The following is a 26459-nucleotide window of genomic DNA, read 5'->3' on the forward strand; positions in this document are numbered from 1 at the left end:
GGAAAATATATATTTAATATTACACACACACACACACACGCACGCGCACACACACGCACACACACACACACACACACACACACACACACACACACACACACACACACACACACACGGCTCTCTTATGGAATAGATTAACGGATTCGTTTTTCAACTCATTTCATATGGATGGGGTTTGGCCAACATTCCTGTGTTAATTTACGTCATTACATCATCACCGCAATTATCATAATGTAAGTTGTTCCCACAGTCGTTTATTTCATGAGGGAGGGTGTTTACTGCCCATGGCAATAGTATGCCAGGGAATCACCCTGAGTGACTTGGAGGGAGACACAAAATAAAACTGTACACGGGTGTTTGTTTCATAGTCACAAACAATCATTATATTGTAGGAGCTGGGCTCCAACGTAAATCGGAAGAATGGACGCGACAAAAAGCTGGAATTCGTCCGAGTTTCTTTATTGTGTCAAATCAACTCGGGTACTCTGAAAAGCCCGTTTATCGGGCAGCAATATATATACACATTATCCCGGAGCGTTTGCCCGGGAAAGGCGAGACCGGGCGTGCCCGGGCGTCCTGGGCGAGGCCTGGCAAGTCGAGAGCGGGCATGCCCGGGCGTCCCGGACGAGCCCTGGAAAGGCGAGGCTGGGCGTACCCGGGCATCCTGGGCGAACCCTGGAAAGGCGAGTCTGGACATGCCCGGGCGTCCTGGACGAGGCCTGGAAAGGCGAGACCGGGCGTGCCCGGGCGTCCTGGGCGAGCCCGGCATGGTGATCGCTCCGCGTCCTCGGTAGGTGCAAGGCGATTGTGTATACCCAGCGGTAGCCGCTACACACGTCCCCCCAGAATCGACTTGCACCGGCAGGGTCAATTTAAGGGGGGTCGTAATGACCCGGCCGATGCGACCCCTGGCGGGTCGTGGGGGGGGGGGGGGTCCGGTGTGGTGGTGGGTGGTCGAGTGGGGGGCACCGTGGATGGGGGGCGGCCTCGCCGCGGCGGAAGGGCCAGCCGTGGCGGTTGGTCGATGTCCAGGTGCGCCGGCTTGAGGCGGTCCACCGCAATCCGATCCGACCTGCCGCCGATGTCGATGACGAACGACTTGTCGTCCCGTCGCAGGACCCGGAAGGGCCCGTCGTACGGCGGCCGGAGTGGCCCCCGATGTGCGTCATGACGCACAAAAACGTACTCCGCTGTGCGAAGCGCTGGGGGGACGTAGGACTGGGGGTCACCGTGGTGGGACGTTGGCACGGGGGCAAACCGTCGGGCGGTCTCCTGGAGGTCCGAGCGCTGGTGAGCTGCGGACCAGGGACTGGTAGCGTCGGGCACGAATTCGCCCGGGACGCGTAGCGCCTGGCCGTAGACAAGCTCGGCGGTGGACGCCCGGAGGTCCTCCTTGGGGGCCGTGCGGAGGCCCAAAAGGACCCACGGCAGCCGGTTGGCCCAACCGCCATCCTGAAGGCCGGCCATGAGCGCGTCCTTCATGGAGCGGTGGAACCGCTCGCACAACCCGTTGGCTTGGGGGTGGCAGGCCGTGGTGCGGTGGAGCTTGACCCCCAGGTTGCGGGCGACCGCGCCCCACAGCTCGGAGGTGAACTGCGGTCCGCGGTCCAACGAGATGTCCGCCGGTGCACCGAAGCGGGCGACCCAGGTGGCGATGAAAGCCTGCGCCACGTCGGCGGTGGTGGTGGAGACGAGGGGAACGGCCTCCGGCCACCTGGTGGTCCTGTCCACCATGGTGAGCAGGTGTGTGAAACCCCGTGATGGGGGGAGTGGGCCCACCAGGTCCACGTTGACGTGGTCGAAACGTCGTTCGGGCACGGTGAAAGGTGCCAGTGTGTCGGTGGACCTTGGCCTGTTGGCAGGCTGTGCAGGTGCTGGTCCAATCGCGGACGTCCCGTCGAAGGCCGTGCCAGACGAATCGCGCCGACACCAGCTTCTGGGAAGCTTTCCGGCCCGGGTGGGAAAGGCCGTGGAGGGAGGCGAAGATGCGGCGTTGCCAGGTAACGGGCACGATGGGGCGAGGCTGGCCTTGGGAGACGTCGCAGAGCAGGACAGTGTCCGCAAAGGGGATGTCGGCCAGGCGGAGGCCCGTGTCCGCCGCCCAGAGGGCTTGCACCGTGGTGTCGGTGGTTTGGTCCGCCGCCATAAGCGCGAAGTCCACGCCGAGGTGGACCGCGTTCGCGCTGGCCCGAGAAAGACAGTCGGCCACGGCGTTGTCTTTGCCGGCGACGTGCCGGATGTCCGTGGTAAACTCCGACACGGCGGAGAGGTGGGGCTGTTGGCGGGCCGACCACGGCTCCGTGACCTTGGCCATTGCGTAAACCAACGGCTTGTGGTCGACGAACGCCGTGAAGGGTCGGCCCTCCAGGAGGTGGCGGAAATGGCGAACGGCCAGGTGTAGACCGAGGAGCTCAAGGTCAAACGTGCTATATTTGAGCTCGTTCGGCCGGAGTTGCCGGCTGAAAAAAGCGAGTGGCTGCCAAACCCCGTTCAGCCATTGCTCATGTACGGCGCACACCGCGTAGTCGGAGGCATCCGTGGTGAGGGCGATGGGAGCGTTGAGCACCGGGTGAGCAAGCAGTGTTGCGTCGGCGAGGGCCCGCTTTGAGTTTTTGAAGGCCGCGTCCATTGCTGCGGACCAGACGACGTCGTGCTTGGCCGGCTTGCCCCGGAGGGCTTCGTAGAGGGGCCGCATGAGTTGAGCAGCGCGGGGCACGAAGCAGTGATAGAAATTCACCATTCCCAGGAATTCCTGCAGGGCCTTTATGGAGCGGGGACGCGGCAACGTGGTGATGGCCTCGACCTTGGTTGGCAGCGGCACGGCCCCGTTCTTGGTGATGTGGTGGCCCAAAAAATCAACGGCCGTCGTGCCGAAGTGGCATTTGGCCGGGTTGACGATGAGGCCATGCTCGCTGAGGCGCCCGAACAGTGTTCGGAGGTGGAGGAGGTGCTCGGCCCGGGACGTGCTGGCGACGAGGATGTCGTCCAGGTAAACGAAGAGGAATGGCAGGTTGCGCAGCACGCCGTCCATCAAGCGCTGGAACGCCTGAGCCGCGTTTTTGAGGCCAAACGGCATTCGCAGGAATTCGAATAAGCCGAACGGCGTGATGACGGCCGTTTTTGGGACGTCGGCCGCCCTGACAGGTACCTGTTGGTATCCCCGTATTAAATCGATCTTCGAAAAAATGACCCGTCGTGCCAAACGGGCGGAGAAGTCTTGGATGTGCGGGATCGGATACCTGTCGGGGGTGGTAGCGTCGTTAAGGCGGCGGTAGTCGCCACATGGGCGCCAGCCGCCCCCTGGTTTTGGGACGATGTGTCGTGGCGAAGCCCACGCGCTATCGGAGCGCCGCACGATGCCGAGGTGTTCCAAAGCGTAGAACACGGCTTTGGCCATGGCGAGCTTGGCTGGGTCGAGGCGGTGGGCTCTGGCGTAGACCGGCGGGCCCGTGGTTGGTATGTGGTGCTCGATCCCATGTCGTACTGCGGCGGCCGAAAACGTCGGCCGCGTGAGGGCCGGGAGCTCCGCGAGCAGGCGAGCAAACTCGTTCGCCGCCGGGAGGGCGCATGCCAGCTCGGTCGGAGCGGAGCTGCTCAATGTGCATGCCAGGGAGCTGAAGGTCTCAGCGTTGACGAGGCGACGCCGTTTGACATCAACCAGCAGTCCGTGTGCACAGAGGAAGTCGGCGCCCAGCAGAGCCATGGGCACGCTTGCGGTTACAAAAGTCCAATTAAAGCGTTGGCCGCCGAAGCAGAGGGTGACGTTGCGCGGGCCGAAGGTGCGGATGGCCGATCCGTTGGCCGCAACCAAGGAGGGGCCGCAAACCGCGGACTGCCTGTCCTGATCGGAGGCGGGTATGACGCTCAGTTGGGCGCCGGTGTCACACAGGAAACGCCGTCCGGACGCTTTGTCCCTGATGAAAAGTAAGTTGCCCGTGTGGCCGGCGCTCATGGCTGGTAATGAACGCCGGCCCGGCCGTTTCCCGGCTTGCCGAAGGTGCATGGGCGTCGGCATGTCCGGGCCCTCTGTCCGAACCTGGCATGATAATAACACCACGCTTGGTCAGGTGGAGGCCCCGGTCGTCGTGCTGGAGGTGGTCGGCGCGGCGTAGCGGCCGCCAATTGTGTCGGCAGTTCGGTCGTCGACCGTGCCGGGTGCTCGGGCGCCATGGGCGTTGCTTCCGACGGCGGTGGGCTCCAGGTCGCTGCTCCAATGCGTTGGCCTGCCACGGAGATCTTGTCGGCTTCCCTGGCGAGGGCGCGGGGATCCGTGATCGTCGTGCTTGCCAGGGCGAGGCGTACCTGGCTAGGCAGCTGACGGAGGAACAGCTCCCGGAACAGGAAAGCCGGAGAGTGCTCGCCGAGCAGCGAAAGCATGCAGTCCATTCGCTCGGACGGGCGCGTGTCGCCGAGCTCGGGCAGGTCGAGCAGGCGCCGTGCGCGTTCCGCTGATGAGAGGGCGAAAGCGTCGAGGAGGAGCTTTTTAATCGCGTCGTATTTGTCAGCGGCTGGCGGGCTCTCGAGGAGGCTCAGGGCGCGGGCCGCAGTGGCTGAGCCGAGTGCTGCTACCACATGGTGGAAGCGGGTGTCGTCGGCTGTGATGCCTCGCAGGGCGAACAGGGAGTCCGCCTGGGCGAACCAAACCGCCGCGTGAGCCTCCCAGAAGGTAGGCAGTTTGAGGGCAACTGCCGTGTCCATCACGTCGGGGTCACCAATGTAGGAGCTGGGCTCCAACGTAAATCGGAAGAATGGACGCGACAAAAAGCTGGAATTCGTCCGAGTTTCTTTAGTGTCAAATCAACTCGGGTACTCTGAAAAGCCCGTTTATCGGGCAGCAATATATATACACATTATCCCGGAGTGTTTGCCCGGGAAAGGCGAGACCGGGCGTGCCCGGGCGTCCTGGGCGAAACCTGGAAAGGCGAGTCTGGACGTGCCCGGGCGTCCTGGACGAGGCCTGGCAAGTCGAGAGCGGGCATGCCCGGTCTTCCTGGACGAGCCCTGGAAAGGCAAGGCTGGGTGTGCCCGGGCGTCCTGGTCGAACCCTGGAAAGGCGAGTCTGGACATGCCCGGGCGTCCTGGACGAGGCCTGACAAGTCGAGAGCGGGCATGCCCGGGCGTCCTGGGCGAGCCATGGAAAGGCGAGACCGGGCGTGCCCGGGCGTCCTGGGCGAGCCCGGCATGGTGATCGCTCCGCGTCCTCGGTAGGTGCAAGGCGATTGTGTATACCCAGCGGTAGCCGCTACAATATGAAACAAAAAAAATGAACTAATAATTACGGGCCCATATTAGGTCCGGGCCCTGGGATGGTCATCCCGCCTTCGCCCCCCCCCCCCACCCCGGCCCCTATCGGTGGCCCTGCTCCTACCCCCACCCCCTCTCAACCCTCCCACCCCCTCTCCACCCTCATACAACTCTCCCTCCAAACCCCCTCCCACTCCTCCCTCCACCCCCATACAACTCTCTGGACTTCACTGGGTGGTGTTCACACCTTTATTTCATTTCCACACACGGTTAAAAACCACAGTTAAAAATTTAAACAACTGAAACTCCACAAACTCTTAATCCGAACCTTTCCTCAAAATTCCAACTGCAGAATTGACCCTAACAGCAGTCCCAACTACTAAAAAAGTGTTATTTGCTAAAAATGTTTCATTCAAAAAACGCATCTCCAAGCAGTTCCCATGGAAGTATGAATTAAGTTAAAAATGATTAGGATAAATAAATTAAAAAAGCTGACCCCAGAATGAGAATCACAGCCTCGCTTAAATAAGTGCATATATACACTTAGTTATAAAATCGCAAAATATGGTAAATTTTGTCAGATTTCACTCCAAATTTGGAGATGATTTTGTCCACAGCATCCAATCGTCATTTCCCAATCCAGATTTTGATATGCTTCAATCATGTAATGATATAATCGATTGTGTTTCCAAGGCAAGGCACGTTTAAGTAGGCCAAAACAAAAAGGCGGCTTGAGAACCCAGCGAGGTGCAGTGGGATGACCAAGATGGCGGCCCGCCATATTGGTAGGCCACCACAACGGTTTTTGTTTTCTTATGAGCACCTTGTTAATCATCTTCAAAAAGGGTGTTATGGCACACCCAAACACCCAGTTTTCATCATTGCAATCTTTTGGAGGTCCGGGGCTGCTAGGTTTCATGTTTTGGAGTTATGGAGAAGACGGACGGACGGACACTGCCTTTACATATACAGTCATCCCTCGCTATATCGCGCTTCACTTTTCGCGGCTTCGGTACATCGCGGGTTTTTCTCGCTAGTATATGTAAAATTATATATCGGATTTTTCATTACATCGCAGGATTCTGCGGCCTATAGGTATTTTTATTTTTTTAGATTTTAATTATTTTTGCGGTAAAATAAGCATTTTCTAGCCTAAAAAATTTATAATAATAAAAATAAAAATATAACACATGAATTAAAACCTATATTAAAAGAATATTACAGTAAATCGAAATAAAATACGCATTATAAATGAGTAGACAAAGAATCGCGCGTATGGAAAACCAAGCTTGGGTTGCTTGCGCTCGTTTGCCCAGATGATTTCGTACGCGGCACACTATTGGCAGATGGATGAGACGCGACCAATCAGAGCACGCTGTTCAGTATCCTGCGGTGTTGTGTTTTTGTGCATTTTGTGTAAAATTGTGAAGTTGTTTCAAGCCCTACGATGACGGGTAAACGTTCTGCGTCTTCTAAGGGTTCTGGCACTGAACCTAAGCGCCAGAGGAAGATGCTTAATATCGTAGAGAAGGTGAAACTCCTCGACATGTTAAAGGAAGGGAGAAGCTTTGCGGCTGTAGGCCGCCATTACGGGCTCAATGAATCTACGGTCCGGTACATTAAGAAGGACGAAAAGAATATAAGGGCGACGGCAGCAGTGTCCTTTAACCAGACAGCGAAAAGGGTGGTAACTTCACGCAATAAGGCCATTGTAAGGATGGAGTCTGCATTGGCCCTTCGGATCAGTGACTGCAGGAAGAAGAATATCCCACTGGATACCAACGTTATCCGTGAGAAGGCCAGGCAGCTTTACGCCAAGTTTGCTGAAGGCGCTGGCGACGACGACCCCGAATCCGAACCATCGACCGCATCTCCCACCAAACCAACCAAATTCGATGCCAGCAAGGGCTGGTTTGAAAAATTTCAAAAACGATTAAAGCTAAAGAGCGTGGTCCTGCATGGAGAAGCTGCTTCTGCTGATAAAGCTGCCGCCGAGGGGTACGTGAACGAGACGTTCAGGACGATCATCGAGGAAGGGGGTTATAAGCCTGAACAAGTTTTTAATATGGATGAGACAGCCTTATTTTGGAAACGGATGCCGTCTCGCGCTTTCATCATGATCGAGGAAGCCAGAGCCTCTGGATTTAAGGCCCACAAAGATCGGGTGACTTTAGTAATGTGTGGGAATGCTGCGGGCTTTATGATAAAGCCTGGTCTTATTTATAAGTCCAAACACCCAAGGGTCCTCAAAAACAAAAATAAGAACCTGCTGCCAGTGTATTGGATGCACAACCAGAAGTCCTGGATTACGAAACTCCTCACATCGGATTGGTTCCACCAGTGCTTCATTCCCGAGGTCAAGCTTTATCTCGCAGAAAAAGGACTCGAGTTCAAAGTGCTGTTGCTCATGGATAATGCAGGAGGTCACGCGCTCGACCTGTCGTATGATGGCGTACAAATAGAGTTCTTACCGCCAAACACCACATCGCTGATACAGCCCATGGATCAAGGTGTCATTCGCGCATTTAAGGCACTTTATACGCGAAACACCCTGCAGCACCTGGTCGAGGCTATGGAGTCGGACGAAAACTTCTCGCTGAAGGCGTACTGGCGTGAGTACACCATTGCAACGTGTCTGCAAAATATTCAGATGGCCATAAAGGAGATGAAGACAGAAACTTTGAATGCCTGCTGGAAAAAATTGTGGCCAGAAGTAGTCCACGATTACGTGTACAAGGGTTTCTCTCCTGACGAAGTCCACCACTCTGCAGTAGATAAGGCAGTGAAGCTGGCAAAATTACTAGGAGGAGATGGCTTCAACGATATGACTCCCGATGACGTTGAGGAACTGCTCGAGACCCACTCAGATCCGTTAACGGACGAAGATCTGGCGGAGATGACGAAGTCAGCAAGTGAGGAAGAAGAAGAGGAAGAAGAGGGTCCAGGGGATGAAGAAGAAGAAGGCCTATCACTGGAACGCCTCGCAACCCTAGTGAGAATGGCAAAATAACTTAAGGATAGGGCTGAAGAATGGGACCCCCAGATGATTCGTTCGTTGAAGTTCAGAAATGTAATCGACGGAGGCATTGAAGTCTATAAAAACCTCCTCGCCCAGAAGAAAAGGCAGCGCCAGCAACTGCCCATCACTATGTTCCTCACCCGAAAAAAGAAAGAAGACACGCCTACGTCTTCAGCACGAAAAGAAGTTCCGGACGACGACGAAGATACTGCACCACCTGACGAGGCGCCTGCTGAAGTGGCACCTTCAGAAGAGCTGTAATGCTCTTCTTTGCTGTGCAGTACAGTAAAAACTATTATTGATATACTTACCCAGTATCTATTACAGTATTTTCAAATATACTGTACAGCTATATATATATATACACGTACAAATATTTTTCTAATACGTAAGGATGGGTCTCAAAAGTGTGTTTAAGAGTGTAGAAAGGGTTTATAAGAGCGTGGGAAAGGTTTATAAGAGTATGGGGAGGGTTTTTAAAGGCTTAAAATATATAAAAATAATAAAATTAATATATGGTTTCTACTTCGCGGATTTTCACCTATCACGGGGGGGTTCTGGAACGTAACCCCCGCGATAAACGAGGGATGACTGTATATATATATATATATATATATATATATATATATATATATATATATATATATATATATATATATATATATATATATAATATCATATTGTATCATATATTATATTATAATATATTATATATATATATTATATATATATACATATATATATGTGTATATATATATATATATATATATATATATATTTATATTATATTATATTATATTATGTTATATTATATTATTTTATATTATATTATATTATATTATAATAGAATATATTAGCCTGGTGTTGGGTTCGCGGTTAGCATGCGCGCTTGGGATCCTAGGATCCTGGGTTCGAATCCCGGTCGATCGCTAAATTAACGCCAGGGGGGGTTGACTCAGCCTGTCATCCTTCCGAGGTTGGCAAATTGAGTACCAGCTTGCTGGGATGAATGATCACGGTGTGTACACCGTATCCCTGCGCATCCAAGGTGAGCGTGACCAAGGGTTGGCGTCAGGAAGGGCATCCGGCCATAAAAACATTGCCTCAAAACAGGGAACCATGATTGTCATGGGGCCCGCAAGGCTAACCCCCGCTCTAGCGGGGAAAATGGCCTTAAAACGATCATTCATTCATTCATTCATATTATATTATATATTATATTATATATTATATTATATTATATTGTATTATATATTATATATATTATATTATTTATATATTATATATATTATATTGTAGCGGTTACCGGAAGCATGACACAATTACCGTGCACCGGCCGATGACGCAACCGGCGAGCGGTCACGTGTCCAGACTCTCCCGGGCGTGTCCAGACTTGCCCTCTCGGGCGAACACTCACCTTGCATACCACACCCCGTCGAGAGGCGTGACTTACCTATTTTGCATACCACGCCCCGCCTGAGAGGCGTGGCTTTTGTGTGTTCAGTTTGCGTTATAAATTGCTGCCCGTTCGAGGGGCGGATTCAGTGTGCTTTTGAGTTCTTTGGTTTTGAGCTAAATAAATAGCTCAGTGAAACTTCGTTCCTGTGTCGTCCATTTTGTCTGGCTTTTTCGTGCGAGCACAGCTCCCACAATTGGTGACCCCTTTCTACGAACACGGCGATGGAGTCAGCTGTAGCTTTGAAGCTCCCGGGCTTTTGGGAATCTCACGCGGCCGTTTGGTTTGCTCAAGCGGATTCTCTCTTCGCCCTGCGGAACATTACGGAGGACACGACGCGCTACCACCACGTGGTCTCCACGCTCAACGCCTCCGCCGCAGCCTGGGTTCTGAGCTTCCTACAGCACCCGCCGGACGCCGACAAATACGGCGCGCTCAAAGGCCTACTCCTCGGTGCGTTTGGACTCACGGAGACCGAACGCGCACGACAACTACTACACCTCCGGAGCTGGGCGAGGCCCGTCGGTCCGAAAGCATGGACCACATGCTTGCTCTTCTTGGTGACCACAGCCCGGACTTCCTCTTCCGCGAGCTGTTCCTCCAGCGGCTACCCGGACAGGTACGATTAGCTTTGGCTAACTCGCCCATCACGGACCCTCGCGCCCTGTAGTCAGGTTCACTATGTCAATAAATTATATTTCGTTCAAAATCATGGTAGAGCAAACCTATACATTTTTGGAAAGGTTATAGCATAAGGAAACTAAAAATCAATGTTTACATTTGGAGAGATACCTGTATGGCGGCCATTTTGGATTTTCAAAATGGCCACTGTAAAATACATATTTTGTTCTATTTCTGCCTCTAATTACCCTAAAAACTTTTTAAGATATACTAAACCTATATTTTCAGGGACAAGGAATCCAATGAAAGTATCAAATTAGTGCTATGGGGAATGGTAAGACATGAATCAAAGGTTTTGAATTGCAAAATACTGTCTTTATATTCGCGATAAGTTGCATAATCAAATACATGTTATCATTTTGTACAGGCAGTTAATAACATCAAAATGTGTCACAATAATTCATATCACCAAACATACACAGGCAGTCAGCAAAATCATATATACACATGCAGTCAGTATAACTTCACATCTACACAGGCAGTCAATGACAAAATATACACAGGCAGTCTATGCCATCAAACATACACGATTACAGAATATGCCATTTAGAGTTCGTCATCACTGTCCTGTGTGTCGTATCCGACAATATAGTCCGCATCGTTTTCACAGTCCGTTCCACACAAGCAAAGGTCGGTCAAATTGATTGGCAAATCAAATTGGTCGAATGGTCGATCGAATCGAATTCGATGAATCGAATCGAATCGAATCGATCGAATTGGTCGAATGGTCGAATGGTCGATCGAAGCGATTGGTCAAATGGTGGAATTGGTCGAATGGAATTGGTCGATTGGTCGAATTGGTCGAATCGAATTGGTCGGAATTGGCAAATGTAAACATTGATTTTCAGATTTTCCATGTAATAACGTTTCCAAAAATGTATAGATTTGCTAATCTACCATGATTTTGAACGAAAAAACATAGTGAACCTGACTACTGGCCAAGGAGGCCGATAAATTTTTCTCGGCCAAGCGACACGTCGGAGCGGCCGCCTGGGACCCTGGGCCGACTGAGGCAACGCCCGCGCCACGACCGGCGCCTCCACCGGCCGAGTCCGCGCCACTGACGGCTGCGGCCGCCGCGACGCCCCGTAGACCGAACCCGACGCGACTGCCCGAGCCTCCACCAGAGCGGACCATGTGCTATTACCACGCCAGGTTCGGGCAGAAGGCCAAAACGTGCCGCCCACCATGCACTTATGGCGGGTCGGGAAACGACCAGGCCGGTGCTCGCTGCCTTCCATGAGCGTCGGCCATTCAGGCAGCCTTCTGTTTATCACGGACACGGAGTCCGGGCCGCGTTTTTTGTGTGACACCGGCGCTCAGCTGAGCGTGATACCCGCCTCGGTGGAAGACAAACAGGCCGCGCTTTGCGGCCCCGCCTTGGTCGCCGCAAACGGTTCCTCCATCCGCACCTTCGGTTCGCGCAGTGTCGCATTCTGCTTCGGGGGCCAGCGCTTCAGGTGGGACTTCATCACGGCGAACGTGCCCATGGCCTTGCTGGGTGCCGATTTTCTTTGTGGGCTTTTGGTGGGCGCATGGGCTTTTGTTCGACGTCAAACGGCGTCGGCTCATCAACGCGGAGACCTTCAGCTCGCTCGCTTGCTCATTGAGCGGCTCCGCTCCGACCAAGCTAGCCTGCGCGCTCCCGGCCGTGGACGATTTCGCCCGCCTACTCCCCGAGTTTCCCGCCCTCACGCAGCCGACGTTTTCGGCCGTCGCCGTCAAGCACGGCGTCGAACATCACATCCCGACCACAGGTCCACTGGTCTACGCCAGGGCTCGCCGCCTTGACCCAGCCAAACTCGCCGTGGCGAAGGCGGAATTCGACGTGCTGGAGCGGTTGGGCATTGTGCGGCGCTTGAACAGCACGTGGGCCTCGCCCCTGCACATCGTGCCCAAACCGGGTGGCGGATGGCGACCATGCGGCAATTACCGCCGCCTCAACGACGCCACCACCCCCGACCGGTACCCGATACCACATATACAGGACTTTTCCACACGTTTGGCGGGGCGGGTTAACTTCTCCAAGGTCGACCTTATTCGGGGCTACCACCAGGTACCTGTCCGGCCGGCCGACGTTCCGAAGACGGCTGTAATTACACCTTTTGGCCTCTTCGAGTTCCTCCGAATGCCGTTCGGCCTTAAGAACGCGGCCCAGGCCTTCCAGCGGCTGATGGACAGTGTGCTGCGTGATCTCACCTTTCTGTTCGTCTACCTGGATGACATTCTCATCGCCAGCACTTCCCGGGCGGAGCACCTCGTCCACCTGCGCACGCTTTTCGAGCGCCTCGGCCAGCACGGCCTCATCAACAACCCGGCGAAATGCCAGTTTGGCGTAACGGCCGTCGACTTCCTGGGGCACCGCATCACGAAGCGCGGGGCCGTCCCGCTCCCTACCAAGGTGGAGGCAGTCACAAGTTTCCCGCGCCCCCGCTCCATCAAGGCCCTACAGGAATTTTTGGGGATGGTAAATTTTTACCACCCGTTCGTGCCTCGCGCCGCCCAACTCATGCGCCCACTGTACGAAGCCCTCCGGGGCAAGCCGGCCAAGCACGACGTCGCCTGGACCACAGAGATGAATGCGGCGTTCATGGGCGCTAAGCTGGCCCTCGCCAACGCGACCATGCTGGCGCACCTGGCGCTCGACGCACCCATCGCCCTCACCACGGACGCTTCCGACTACGTGGTGGTCGCCGTGCATGAACAGTGGGTGAACGGAGCTTGGCAACCGCTGGCCTTCTTCAGCCGGCAGCTTCGACCTAACGAGCGCAAGTATAGCGCTTTCGACCGCGAGCTCCTCGGCCTTTACCTGGCCGTTCGCCACTTCCGCCATCTTTTGGAGGGCCGCCCGTTCACGGCGTTTGTGGACCACAAACCCCTGGTCTTCGCCATGGCCAAGGTTACGGAGCCGTGGTTGGCCCGCCAGCACCACCACCTCTCCGCCGTGTCCGAATTTACGACGGACATCCGGCACGTTGCGGGCAAGGACAAAGCTGTGGCCGATTGCCTCTCCCGGTCCGGCGCGAACGCCGTTCACCTGGGTGTGGACTTCGCCCGCATGGCGGCTGACCAGACCGCCGACCCCACGGTGCAAGCCCTCCGGACAGCGGACACTGGCCTGCGGTTGGCCGACGTCCCCTTCGAGGACACAGGCATGGTTCTCCTGTGCGACGTTTCCCTGGGACAACCTTGCCCCATCGTGCCCACCGGATGGCAGCGGCACATTTTTGACGCCCTCCACGGCCTTGCCCACCCGGGCCGGAAAGCATCACAGAAGCTCGTGGCAGCAAAGTTCGTCTGGCACGGGCTCCGTAAGGACGTCCGTGACTGGGCCAATGCCTGTGTCGCCTGCCAGCGCGCGAAGGTCCACCGGCACACCCAGGCCCCGTTGGCACCATTCGACGTGCCCGCGCGGCGCTTCGACCACGTCAATGTGGACCTGGTGGGACCCCTTCCCTCCTCGCGGGGCTTCACCCACCTCCTCACGATGGTGGACAGGACCACCAGGTGGCCGGAGGCCGTCCCGCTGGCATCAACAACATCCGCCGACGTGGCGCAGGCCTTAATTGGCACTTGGATTGCCCGTTTTGGCGCGCCCTCCGACATGTCCTCCGACAGAGGCCCGCAATTCACCTCTGAGCTTTGGGGCGCGGTCGCCCAGGCCTTGGGGGTCAAGCTTCACCGCACCACGGCCTACCACCCCCAAGCCAACGGCTTGTGCGAGCGGTTCCACCGCTCGATGAGGGCCGCTCTCAGAGCCAGCCTTCAGGACGACGGTTGGGCCGACAGGCTCCCGTGGGTCCTATTGGGCCTCCGAACGGCCCCTAAAGAGGACCTCCAGGCTTCCACCGCCGAGCTGGTCTCCGGCCAGCCACTGCGCGTGCCGGGCGAATTCATCCCTGACGCCACCGGCCCCTGGTCCGCGGCTCGCCAACGCTCGGACCTCCAGGAGGCAGCCAGGAGATTTGACCCCGTACCCACGTCCCACCACGGCTGCCCCCAACTCCACGTCCCCCCAGCACTTTGCACTGCGGAGTACGTTTTTATCCGACACAACGCACACCGGGGACCGCTCCGGCCGCCGTACGATGGGCCTTTCCAGGTCCTGCAGAGGGACGACAAGTCACTCATCGTCGACATTGGCAGCAAGCCGGACCGCATCTTCGTCGACCGCCTCAAGCCGGCCCATTTGGACCTCGACCAACCTCCACGGTTGGCCCTTCCTCCACGACGGGGCCGTCCCCCGTCAACCAAGCCCCCCGCCCGACCATCCACCGCCACGCCGCCGACCACCCCCACACGAATCACCAGGGGTCGTTTCGGCCGGGTCATCAGGACCCCCTCAAACTGACTCTCCCGGTGCAGGTTAATTCTGTGGGGGGGGGGGGGGGGGGGGGGGGGCGCATGTAGCGGTTAACGGAAGCATGAGACAATTACCGTGCACCGGCCGATGACGCAACCGGTGAGCGGTCACGTGTCCGGACTCGCCCGGGCATGTCCAGACTTGCCCTCTCGGGCGAACACTCGCCTTGCATACCATGCCCCGTCGAGAGGCGTGACTTACCTATTTTGCATACCACGCCCCGCCTGAGAGGCGTGGCTTTTGTGTGGTCAGTTTGCGTTGTAAATTGCCGCCCGTTCGAGGGGCGGATTCAGTGTGCTTTTGAGTTCTTTGGTTTTGAGCTAAATAAATAGCTCGGTGAAACTTCGTTCCTGTGTCGTCCATTTTGTCTGGCTTTATCGTGCGAGCACAGCTCCCACAATATTATATTATATTGTTACGGATCTCAGGGGTCGGCGCTCCCCTTATCAAGGGGGGGTTAATCCCCTTGTCTTTTAAGCTGGCCGTCCCGAGTCCTTAGAAGCTACAACGTCCTTCCCGGCGTTAGGTAGGGTTTGCTCGGCCTAGGGGCTCGCTGCTACCTATGTACCAACGCCCGCCGGAAACGAGGGAATAACTCCCGTTCGAACCACGGATAAGATGGAAACTGCCGAGCGGTTAGCAATCCGCGATCCGAGCTATTAACAAAGACTAAACCCGATTCTAGCGGTTCCGAAATCGTGCCACAGTTACCCAATTGAAAGAAAGGACGGATGCGATCGGAGTAGGGAAAAACCAAGAAAGAACAAGGTGAATTTATATACAACCAAAAAGAAGAGGAAAGGAAAGAATGTACAAGAAGAAGAAGAAGGAGAAGGACACAGGGCAGGCCTAACTACACAGTCTTAACTTACGAACCCAGACAAACATACACACTCACACGGGATGACAGCTGGTAGGGTGGAAGGTCCAGGTAGATGGTCCAGGCGATGGGGCCCAGGCTCCAGGTGAGGCTCCGGTTCCGTGTGCGAGAACCCGGCAGGCAGCTTCGCGCATATCGTTCGACGCGAGCGGACCTTACATATGGCGGGGGTGGGGGGTGGGGGGGGGCTCGTGTCCTTTAGCGTATGTAACAGATGGACGGTTGTGCTAAACGCTCCCTCTCTCTCTCTCCAATTCTCATTCAGCGCCAACGAGTGAGTCCCCCCCTTTTCCATTGTGCGCTCCGTATCAAAAGCAGTCCCTCACAATAGGCGCGCCTCCAACAAGTCCTTTACAATCAGCCGTCTCCACGCAGTCCTTATACAATGCGCTCTCCCCACAAGTCCTTCCAAAGAAGTCCATTTGCCAGCGTGCGCAGTCCTCCAGTCCGTTCCTAAAGCGCCTTTCCCAACGAGTCCGTAAAAGGGCTTTGCGCTCGCGCTTTTATAACGTGAGCCAAGATTACTACGCGCTTCATAAAGGCCACGCCTGCCAGCGAGCTCACCTCAGCCCTGGTTGGTTGGCGAGGGCTTACCGGCCACGCCTTTGACGGCTGGTTGACGGGCCACACATTTTTCCTGGGGTTCCGCCCCTTTCTTCCTCGAGCCGACCGCATGGTCAATGGCGGCGCCTGAGCGAACGCTAACCAAGGCGTGTAACAGAATTTGGAGAGACATAAGGCACCGTCTGTAAGGGCGCATAATACCCAGGGGACAAACTCCCCATTTTTTGTGAAAACAGACACGGTCTGCTATAAAAGGTTCTTGTATATGGTTGGATTCCTTAGACCCCCAGCAACAACTTCCAGGTGGACAACCTTTCCAACAGGCTACTGTAACTGTGCAATTCAAGATGACGTCCAAGATGGTCGCCATATTTTTAAATCTCCATATTGTCGTCAATTGTTGTCTTATTTTCATGTGTAATACTTTGTTTCTCTGGTTTTCAAGATTAGGGAATCTATTTATGATGGTTTCAGAGTGATATGATGTGTTTTATACCATGTACTAGGCCTAATATTTATTACATGTTAATATATTATTTTAAGGCGACCATGACACAGAAAATCTACAAGAACAATACACAGTAGTTTACTGTTGTTGTAAGACAATAACGGTACAGAAAGGTACTAGTTACCAAGAACAGATTACATGAGAAATGAACTACTGCATGTGCTTCACAGTTTGGAATGCAAGCCAAATGGCTGAGGCAAATATTTGTAAAATTCATGTCAGTGATACACGCCACAATGTTGCATCCTATGAACAGGTCTACCACTCAATATAATGCTGCAATACAAGTGTCCATGTGAACAGCTGATGGTATACAGTTAATTGTCACTGTTTGAGTCACTGCTGTCACTACTGTCACTGCTGTCAAATGCTGCAATGTATTTCACTCGGCTGCACTCGGTGGTTGATCCCTGGCAACGACATACAATGTAACAGGCCACGTTCCTGGCACAGGAACAGTTCCTGTTGCAGCCTTTGGTGCAGCCACATGCAACAGCCTTTGTAATTGTCTGTAGCCAGGCTGATTGAGTTGACAGGACTGGAACTAGTTTCCCATCCTCCAGAGCCAAACCATAATCCACAAATGGGGGAAGCTGAGGCTTGGCCACATGTGCAGTCTTATCTATAATAGTTGCAAGAGCTGCACGCTGTAGATGTAGAAGGAATGTATGTTCTGTTGGTGGGAGTAGTTTCAGCATGGTTGACCTGTTGATCAGGAATTTATAGGCTCTAAGCTTTCCAAGATCGCAGTCCTCAAAGTCATCAGATCTGTTAGTGTACACAGCAATGACAAGTTTGCGTGCCTGGTTGATGAGGTCTGATGTGATCTGGTTGCGGTTCTGACCTTGCTCACCAAAGTGTTCGAGCTCAGTTATGTCGGTGGTATAGCTACGGTTCAACCAGGTCTTTTTGCCAGTGAAGAATGGGTAGCTGGTCGTATCCCTTCCACTCAGGCTGTGGATGAAGGGAAGTGCACGACATTTTGAAGGTCCTAGTGACCTAGCCATTTGATGTATGGGCAGATATGTCTCTGCAGCAGTTCTTACCCACAGTTCAGGAAGATCTTCCAGAATGCTGGCAGCATAGTAGATACAAATGATGATTATATCTGTGTCATTGCCATGAATGACCACCCTATCAACACCTTCATTCTGGACACTATAAATAGCATGAAGCATTACTCTGGTATCACCCTCCTGCTGTGTAGACTCCAAGGCAGTGATGTCAGTGGCTGACCCCTCAGTGACCAGCATGCTCTTGGTTTCTTCATTGAAGCCTCCACCTAAGTAAAGGCGAGTTGAGCCCAGTGCTGGATTTAGCTGTTCACTCTTGCTCCATGTCTCACACAAGAAACTCAGAAGGGCTGCTTTGTTAGCTGACACAGAGAAGAATTCCTGTGGGTCAGGGGCTTTGTACTGCTCACTGACCACAAACACCTTTGCTTGCCTGGATTGGCCATACCTGTGTTGCTGTTCTGCTGATTTGAGGCTTTGTTCACTGTATCGGTCGCAGCAGAAATGTATGATCGCTGTGCCAGCAGGCACATCTTTCAGCAGCTGCTCCTTGTAGCGATCAGCAATGTTTCCAAATGTCTCATTTTTCTTGAAGGACCAATGGCGTATGGCATGCATTGCATCAACCACTACTGTCGTCTTCCAGTCTCCTTGTGGCAGAATATCAGCACTGGTCACTTGAGTCTCCTCCTTCAGTGTTTTCACTAGACTAGCCTTTGTACCTGCAGCCCTCATGGTTCCATCTTCATTGAATAAAGATGGGGGTATTTTACTGCACTCGTGTTTGCCAATAAAGTTGACGACATCGACGTCTCCACCACTGGCATTAACCTTGAATTTTGGTTAACCTTGAATGCTGGGAAGAGGTACTGCACCCAGGCTGGTTCAAGTCTTCAGCATCACTGCTTCCAATGTTCTTCTTTTCAGCAAGTTTGTAACCCTTTTCATTCGTGTACCAGTTTCTACATTTACTGTGCCATTTGGGCATTTTGTCTGTCTGCCATGTACCAGTAGCCAAATCATATTTGAGTCTCTCAAATGTCTCATCTTGTCGAGCCTTCATGGCCAAAACTAGTTTGTCTGTTGTTGTGATATTATATAGTCCCTTTGCACCAAGTCCTTGACATATTATGCATTTTGTGTAGTCAATGTCAGTGTCCTGGCGTCTCCTCTTGGGTTCCTTTTTCAGTGACAAGCTTCCTTCCACCACCCGTTTCTCTGCCTGGGTCATCATCGTACCTCTCATGCAATCACCTGCAACAGCAAAACCACCACCATGTTATGCATACTAGCAACTAGAGTAGGCCTACATGCAAGCTATTGATATGCTACACTACATGCAAATTTCTGATATGCTAGACTACATGCACACTACACAATGGCCACACCACTACAGATCACACAGTTTTGGACATTTCTGCCCACATGATTTTTATGAGACAAATGGCATAAAACACATCATATCACTCTGAAACCATCATAAATAGATTCCCTGACCTTGAAAACCAGAGAAACAAAGTATTACACATGAAACTAAGATAACAATTGACGACAATATGGAGATTTAAAAATATGGCGACCATCTTGGACGCCATCTTGAATTGCACAGTTACAGTAGCCTGTTGGAAAGGTTGTCCACCTGGAAGTTGTTGCTGGGGGTCTAAGGAATCCAACCATATAAAACAACCTTTTATAGCAGACCGTGTCTGGTTGACCACTCTTGCCACCAGACTATAATGGCGTCGCTTGGAGAGGGAGGTCGCAAAATGAACAGAAGGGCCTACTCCTTATTTGATTGATGCAACGCAGATTCAACTATTGGAAACACGGCCTTATCTAAAACACATAATAAGGAAATAACTGGAATTTCTAAGCTGGCTTACGTGTTGCTTGTGCACTAACTAAGGGGACTACCTTTAACCTTTAATGTTGAGAATTTATGTACAAGAAAGTGTCATATTTACAAGTGATTATTATTTACAAAAGTGTGGGTTCTAAAACCGCAACAATATTATATATATATATATATATATATATATATATATATATATATATATATATATATATATATATATATATATATATATATAATATTATTTATATATATATATATATATATATATATATATATATATATATATATATATATATATATATATAATATTATATATATATATATACAACACAACACAACATGCATTTTAAAGGCCATTTTCCCTGCTAGAGCGGGGGTTAGCCTTGCGGTCCCCATGACAATCTTCTCCATTTTGCCCTATTTTCTGCATCTCTCCTTGTTAACCCCCTTGCCCGCATTTCTTCTTCCACCATCTTTAGCCAAGTCTTTCTCGGTCTTCCCCGTCTTCTACTTCCTTCTACATTCATTTCCATCACTCTTCTCACCAGTCACTTTCATCCTTCCTCAACACATGACCAAACCATCTCAACCTGTTCCTCTTCACATCTCAACCTTCCTATATGTATATGTATATATATATGTGTATATATATATATATATATATATATATATATATATATATATATATATATATATGTATATATATATATATATATATATATATATATATATATGTATATATATATATATATATATATATATATATATATATATATATATATATATATATATATATATAATATATATAATATTATATATATATATATATATATATTATATTATATATATATATATACAACACAACACAACATGCATTTTAAAGGCCATTTTCCCTGCTAGAGCGGGGGTTAGCCTTGCGGTCCCCATGACAATCTTCTCCATTTTGCCCTATTTTCTGCATCTCTCCTTGTTAACCCCCTTGCCCACATTTCTTCTTCCACCATCTTTCGCCAAGTCTTTCTCGGTCTTCCCCGTCTTCTACTTCCTTCTACATTCATTTCCATCACTCTTCTCAACCAGTCACTTTCATCCTTCCTCAACACATGACCAAACCATCTCAACCTGTTCCTCTTCACATCTCAACCTTCCTATATGTATATATATATATATATATATATATATATATATATATATATATATATATATATATAACTGTAAGAAATAGTAGAAACTCCAAAGTACGAGCAGGGCGTCTCATTTGTATTGAATAAATAATCGTTAGATTAAATAAGACGCGGACGTAGCTTCAGGACGTCGATCTTTAATTGTCGACAAGCTTTCGACCAACAAAGGTCTTCTTCTGAGTCTACAAAAACAGCAGGCATGTATATCAGTCAAGTATGTATGGTGATATGTGTGTGAGATGTGTGATGTGTGTAGAAAATGCATACAGAAGGAAGAGCCACGCCAAAGTTCACTCACCAGCCCCAAGTTCAACGGAAGTGACCGTTTGCGTTACAGTTAGGGTGCACGTGCATATACAAATATAGAGATATACATACATAAACACACAAGCATATATTCATATCCCATTTATATTCATATAATATATTTATATATTTATATAAATGACATATAAAGGTAGAATGAATGATGAATGAATGAATGAATGAATGAATGGGTTACGGTTAACAATTTGATTGGGTTGATGTGGGAACATGCTTTAGTCATCAAAATTTATGCCATGAGGGACTTTTGTCCGAAGTTTGTGTATCCAAAAGTACAATTTGTGTATCACTCTATAAATGACATTCAGATCTCTGCCATTGAATCAATCACAAATCGATCACACACCACGATTCTGAAACGTGAGTCCTTTTGGATACACAAACTTCGGACAAAAGTCCCTCATGGCATAAATTTTGATGACTAAAGCATGTTCCCACATCAACCCAATCAAATTGTTAACCGTAACCCATTCATTCATTCATTCATTCATTCATCATTCATTCATTCATTCATTCTACCTTTATATGTCATTTATATAAATATATAAATATATTATATGAATATAAATGGGATATGAATATATGCTTGTGTGTTTATGTATGTATATCTCTATATTTGTATATGCACGTGCACCCTAACTGTAACGCAAACGGTCACTTCCGTTGAACTTGGGGCTGGTGAGTGAACTTTGGCGTGGCTCTTCCTTCTGTATGCATTTTCTACACACATCACACATCTCACACACATATCACCATACATACTTGACTGATATACATGCCTGCTGTTTTTGTAGACTCAGAAGAAGACCTTTGTTGGTCGAAAGCTTGTCGACAATTAAAGATCGACGTCCTGAAGCTACGTCTGCATCTTATTTAATCTAACGATTATATATATATATATATATATATATATATGTATGTATGTATGTATATATATATATAACATATTAATTATATATACAGTTTTGCCTTTATATTTGCACCTGCATACATTCAGTGAAGAGAATTGCAACAATAGCCAATATGCATTGGACTGTAAAGCCAACAAATATGCTGCCAGGGTGCAAAGCTTCAGTCCAATCATTGAGGCACATGATGACCTTTATCAAAAATAATGGTCTGGCTCACACTGTTTGACATGGCTTTCTTTGTTGTTCAGCAAGGCACATTTACCCTTCTTCCTTTCTTACAGACCGCTTGCATTTTTTTGTCTCCCACATATTTATGGGATGTCAGATATCACAAGCAACGTCACATGATCAAACTAATTTAAAAAAAATCTTTTGTAGTGCAATAGCCTCTGTAAAAGCAATCCAATTTGTAATTTTAGCGGAGGAATACAAAATGCAGGAGGGTACAAAATGCACGTCCTCATAAAGTGGGCAGATAGTGTAAATAGGAGTTACTCATGCACCACCAATAATGCAGTGTAAGAATTTAATCATTATTTCTAGGTGACTTCATTATGTTTTTCTGAAATATTTTGAGGCTCTTGAGATTTCTTCTCGCCCCCACATCCGTCAGCTTCCACCTCTTCCCGCCCCTGGGATCTCGGCTTGCTCCTCTTCCCACCCCTGGGGCCTTGCGATCGCCCCTCTCCCCAATCCCGGGCCCTACAGCTTGTTCCTCTTCCCGCCCCTGGGCCCTTCAGCTTGCGCCTCTTCCCGGGCCCTGCGGCTTGCCCCTCTTCCCGCCCTCAGGCCCTTCGGCTTGCCCCTCTTCCTCGGCCCTTTGGCTTGCCCCTCTTACCACCCCCAGAACCTTTGGCCTGCGCCTCTTCCTGCCCCCAGGCCCTTCAGCTTACCCCTCTTCCTGCCCCCGGACACTTTGATTTGCCCCTCTTTCCATTGTCTTCTATTTGTGTTTTTGCTCTCTATGCTGTATTCAATGGTGTGTCATTCTTTTATTCCCTCCCCGCTCATCCCATTACCTTTCCCTTGATGAGGTCAGGTGAGTGTGGTACAGGATTCTGTCAATGTCTCTGGTCAGACGAGTGGTACAGCATTCCGTGTTCCTGATTGCCACCTGGCTGAGGACATGGGTGCAATGTGGGAGACTGGACATTTGGCTGACTGTACCTTACATGTTCGAGGCCAGTGCTTCCATGCTCACAAGGCCATACTTGCTGGTGAGACCTTGATGGAAACATATTGACTGTCATTGGATATTGCATATATAAAACATCATTATGTCCTTCATTCCTCATGTTGGCTGCCTCAGTAATTCACTGACAGAAATGTGTGGATTGATTTTATTTTTTGAGGCGAAATTACATTTGAAAGTTTTAAAATTCACTTTAAAACTTAATGATTTTTATGAATACAATTATAAAAGGCTTATTTGTTTGATATCCGAGGGCGGTTCAAAGTTTATGTGGACTTTTTTATTTGACTTCCACAACGATCTACAACTTCTACTTTTTTTAATGAACCCAATTATTCCACCTTCTTTTGTGTGGAGTCAGCCATACAACATTTTTGGCCAGTGTCTTTCATGAACTGGCTGACCAGGCTTGATGTTGGACTGAATGGGGCAATAATTTGTAATGTGTTCAGGTTGCCGGTTATAACTTACCGACTCTTTATTAGACACTGGAATATTTAACGTCCACAAACTAATGAATGTGAGTTAATGCGACACCCAGGTTAACCTTTACCTGACGGACGTCACACTTTGTGATGCAATGCCCTGCATGTGAAGCACTAATTTGACAGATTATAGTGAGACTACGAATCAAACATGGACTAATCCCAAAGGAAAGAGGACTCGACAACTTAAAGGCGACATCTGCATGATCTTGTCAGATAAACATTTTATTTGATACTTTTTTGAAAGCGATTTAAAACTAAAATTTTCTACAATGTTATTGTTTCCTCTGAAAAAGGTATTTTGGAAATGGTATTGTGCTGGTCAAAGCATTTACTTATATATTTCTGGGTAAAATCAAAAATTGCAGGGAACATGGTCACTGTGCTGTGCTATCACTTAAATATGTTAAACAGCTAAAGATGTTAAACTTAAAGATGTTAAAAAACAGCGTGTATAAAACGTGTATCATCTATACATATATGTATGTGTATATATATATATATATATATATATATATATATATATATATATATATATATATATATATATATATATATATATATATATATAACGTGCATATCTATACATATATGTGTATATATATATATATATATATATATATATATATATATATATATATATATATATATATATATATATATATATATATAAAACGTGCATATCTATACATATATGCATATATATATATATATATATATATATACAGACTTAGCATTTAATATGGAATTTTTTTTTTTTCTTGACTTGGGTTTACTTTCTTAACTCAGTATATCAATCTGGTGAGTTTCTTTTACACTTTGGTGATTTATTTGTTGAAAGAACCATGTCACTGATTGTCTGTCACAGCAAGAAGTCAACAACAGGATTATATCACAGGTGGCGTGGCAAAATGTACGGACAGGTGCATTTGATGATTGGTTTCACAGTCGGGTATGCAAGGGTTGTTGCGTTCTGTATGAGTGGAAAACAACTGCTGCACGTCTCCAAAAGTTATTGCCGCTTCCTCTGGAAATGGTCCGTCAACTCGACAATGCTGTTTGTCATGGAGTGGTGGCTTTAGGAAATTACGGCATGAAACGGCGTGCTATTGCTCGGCAGTATGGCATCACTCAAGGTCAGGTGTCAAAGATCCTGAAACTAAATGCTCAGAGGGGTGTCCCCACTCCAATACCGAGGCCAGGACGTCCCCGCAGAACCACAAGGAGGGATGATCGCCAGCTGCACCGGTTAGTCCGCAATGGCCATACCAAGTCAGCTAATCGGCTAAGGGCTGAGTGGCAGCAACTGACAAATGTGCCTGTATCCAGAAGGCTAGTCAACCAACGACTGGTTCAAGCAGGCTATCGTGCCAGGCGTCCCCTGAGAAAGCCACGCCTGACCAGACAACACCGCCAGCGTCGATTGCAGTGGGCCAGAGAGCACCGTCAATGGCAGCCAGGACACTGGAATCACATGATCTTCAGTGACGAGTCTAGATTTCTGGTCTATCGTCAAGATGGCCGCGTCCGAGTGCGCAGACAAGTGCATGAAGCCTACAACAAAGATTGTATAGTGCCAAGAGTCCAAGCTGGAGGTGGTGGGGTGACCGTTTGGGCTGCTTTTCATGCAGGGGGCAAAACTGACCTGGTTGTTCTGAATGGAAACCTGAACCAGTTCAAGCACAGGGCCATTCTGGAAGAAACATTGCTTCCATTTGCTCGTGCAGCCTTTCGAGGAAACTTTGTCTTCCAAGATGACAATGCACGGCCTCATCGTGCTCGCATGATCCAACACTTTCTTGCTGACCGTGGTGTAGAGCATATGGAGTGGCCTGCCATGTCCCCGGATATGAATCCGATAGAGAACTAGTGGGCAGAATTAACGGGTCAAATAGACCACTTGGACCAGCAGCCGACCTCTGTGCATGAATTGCAGCAGGCTATTGTCACTGCATGGCAAGCGATTCCTGTCCAAACTTTGGCAAATCTCGCGAACAGCATGCCTCAACGTGTACGTGCTCTCCTGAATGCTCGTGGGGGTTACACGAAGTACTGAACTGTAATTTTACTGTCCGTAATCCCAGTCATAATTTAACTTTTGTTTTTGTTTAAAAAAAATTGGCTAATGTGCAAAATAAAGTAGTGGGGCAGCTTAGCAAAACCATTGTGCAAATTGTGATAAAAGCTCCAAAATGGGTACACATGTAGACTGACATATTACAAACAGATATAGATATTGGGCCATCTCAAATTTGGGCCTGGGCACCAATGGTTGCCAATTTCCAAAATGGCGCTTATGCTAATTAATCGGAACTAAATTCGGAAATTCTGTGTGTGCAGACATGCCAATAGCAGAGGAACTATCTGACAACAATTGAGTATATTTGGCATTCTAAGCTTTTGCATTATTGTGCAAAGTGATTGTCAAGTAATTAGGGGCACTTACATGATTGTTATAATAGTTATTGGATAAAATAACAACAAACAATCTGTAGAAGATGTCTCATTATTATGCATATATTTTATGATTTCTGAGGTTACAAGCAATATTGTTGTATAGTTCAACATTGTCATTGTTATAAATGAAATATCAGTCATTAGAATTACAATTTATTCAAAATTGTTAAAATTGAAAGGATCATTCATAAACATAAACATAGCCATGACATACTAGTAACTAAAGCAATTGCATGTTGAGGAACAAATTGAGGAAAATGTTGAGGAATTGCATGTTGAATGTGTTTTAATGAATGTTTCCCCCTGTACTGTCTTTCTCTCGC

The 26459-nt window shown here is 49.4% G+C and overlaps 1 protein-coding gene across 6 annotated transcripts in view; it reads left to right on the forward strand.

Moving 5' to 3' along the window:
• LOC137430568 (speckle-type POZ protein-like) overlaps positions 1-26459 on the forward strand; it is a 307794-nt gene that overhangs the window by 144275 nt on the left and 137060 nt on the right. For all 6 annotated transcript variants that reach the window (XM_078781905.1, XM_078781900.1, XM_078781903.1 and 3 more), the window contains exon 7: positions 23042-23219. In XM_078781905.1, coding sequence (XP_078638031.1) covers positions 23042-23219 — 178 coding nt within the window. The remainder of the gene's footprint in view (positions 1-23041; positions 23220-26459) is intronic.

This window comes from Myxine glutinosa, chromosome 7, assembly GCF_964187855.1.
Source record: "Myxine glutinosa chromosome 7, kmMyxGlut1.1, whole genome shotgun sequence".
NCBI classification, from domain to species: Eukaryota; Metazoa; Chordata; class Myxini; order Myxiniformes; family Myxinidae; genus Myxine; species Myxine glutinosa.